Below are 1883 nucleotides of genomic sequence, written 5' to 3'. Positions count from 1 at the left end.
AGAAATAACAGCCTTTGTTAAATTCAGACAGAAAACATTTTCACAATAATTTTCCATTGGATAGGATGGTAAAACTCACCTCGAGCCCATTTACGGTATGTGTAAACACACAAGATTAGTATGATGGTGTAGAGGATGAAGAGCAGAATGAAACTAATCACTCTGATCCAAGGAACATCGGGACTAAGAGGAGGAGAAAGAGGAGAAGGAGGAGAAGGAGGAGAAGGAGGAGAAACTTCTGCTTGGGGAACTCTAGCTGTAAATAACAAAAGAATTAAAATAAAATATTTAATTTAATTTGTGGTAAACGATAGCTATAAAACTTTCAGTCACAATACAAAAAGGAAAAACCAGAATCAGGTTCATCCAGCAAGTTATTTTCCACCAGAAGTGCTGAAGTCCAGACCTCAGGAGCTGCAGCTCTGCAGCCTTTAGATACATCTTTACTCCAACAGACCTGAATGCAGTCAGTCTGTAATGAATCAGTCTCTGATTCAGGCTGGAGCAACAAGGCAACTTGAAGATTGTTGGGATCTGCAGAGGTTTTAACCTTTACTGGCCTGTAAACATCTAAGGAAACCTGCTGGACTTCCTTAGGTACAAACTTTTTCAACAGTTTTGAATAATTTATTGAGCATACCATACAGTTTGACAGCTAGGATCAACTGGAATGATTGAACTGAAATTATGTTTTATAAAGTGCCTTGAAATGACATTTAAATGAATATAAATAAACTAAACTGAACTGATAAGTTTGATATTTTTATCTGTTAATGTATTTGTAGAATTAGGGCATAAAATATCAGTGCCAATAATCATTTATTTGTAAATTACAATTTTACTAAAGGACTTTGTTGGAGTGTCTTTTTGACACTGAAAAGAAATGTGCATTTTTCCCAAAATGTTGTGAAAATTATTACAGGATAATTAACATGTCTTTACTCTTGTCAGAACATTTTTGTAATATGAACAAATGAAACTGTAAATTTCAGCAAATATCTACTTAATTAAAATAATATAGCAAAGAAAAACAGGTTTCTTTAGCGTGTGCATTGGAGGCAACGCTTTGGAGATTGAGATGAACAATAGGAGAGAGGCAGGGGCCCATTTTGTTTAAAAGTTTTAACCAAAATCCACCTTTTCTTAAAGGTAACTCAGTTCTGACAGCCTGAATGAAACAAAGCAGTCGATCTTCACCTCTCACTGCCAGCCAGCTCTTCAGTGACTCTCCTTTAAAAGGATGGCGACACTTGTAGAAACCTTCCTTTGCTTCTATGATCATTTTCCCTGGTTTCTCTCTCCCAATGAAGACATCATCTTTGTAAAACTCAGCTTCAAAGTCTGACGTGGATTTGAAATCATCTTCTTCTTTGTAGGAACAACCAAGTGTCACGTTTTGTCCTTCAAAGACAGGATATGAAGGACTCTCAAGGATCACGGTTTTATCTGAAATGAAAACAATTTTATAAGAATTATATTTTCTAAAAAGGTAGAAAAATCCATGTTTAGAGTAAACTCAAACGAGATGCATGTCCATTACCAGTAACAGTGAGTTTGACTTTGTTGCTGCGTTCTCTTTGTTCAGATTCACACCAGTATTCGCCGGTGTCTGTTGGGTAAGCGTTCTCAATGGTGCAGGAGGAATCTCCAGGGGTTGCCCAGCCACGCTGACATTGCTGAGGAGGGTTTTTCTTTATCGTCCTCATCACTTTCCAGTTACTAGAGTTTGTCACACAGGTAAGAGTGATGCGGTCGTACTGGAAGAACTGGGATCGGTCAGGAGTTACAGTCAGTGTGGCTGCAGAGGGAAGAGAGAAGAGTTTGTATTTATGTGGCTTTATAATGAAATAATGTTGTTTTTGTTAACAATGCTAACATTACTT

The 1883-nt window shown here is 37.2% G+C and overlaps 1 protein-coding gene across 1 annotated transcript in view; it reads right to left on the bottom strand.

Annotated features, from left to right (window-relative positions):
* Positions 1–1883, bottom strand: part of LOC103129341 (uncharacterized) — a 12138-nt gene that overhangs the window by 2354 nt on the left and 7901 nt on the right. The window contains exons 2-4 of the mRNA XM_007540393.2: positions 1541–1798; positions 1198–1446; positions 80–256 (exon numbers count right to left, since the gene is read on the bottom strand). Of these exons, the coding sequence (XP_007540455.1) occupies positions 80–256; positions 1198–1446; positions 1541–1798 (684 nt within the window). The remainder of the gene's footprint in view (positions 1–79; positions 257–1197; positions 1447–1540; positions 1799–1883) is intronic.

Source organism: Poecilia formosa, unplaced genomic scaffold, assembly GCF_000485575.1.
Source record: "Poecilia formosa unplaced genomic scaffold, Poecilia_formosa-5.1.2 Scaffold537, whole genome shotgun sequence".
Lineage (NCBI taxonomy): Eukaryota > Metazoa > Chordata > Actinopteri > Cyprinodontiformes > Poeciliidae > Poecilia > Poecilia formosa.
The sequence above is the reverse complement of the archived record's forward strand: the minus strand, read 5'-3'. Positions and strand labels throughout refer to the sequence as shown.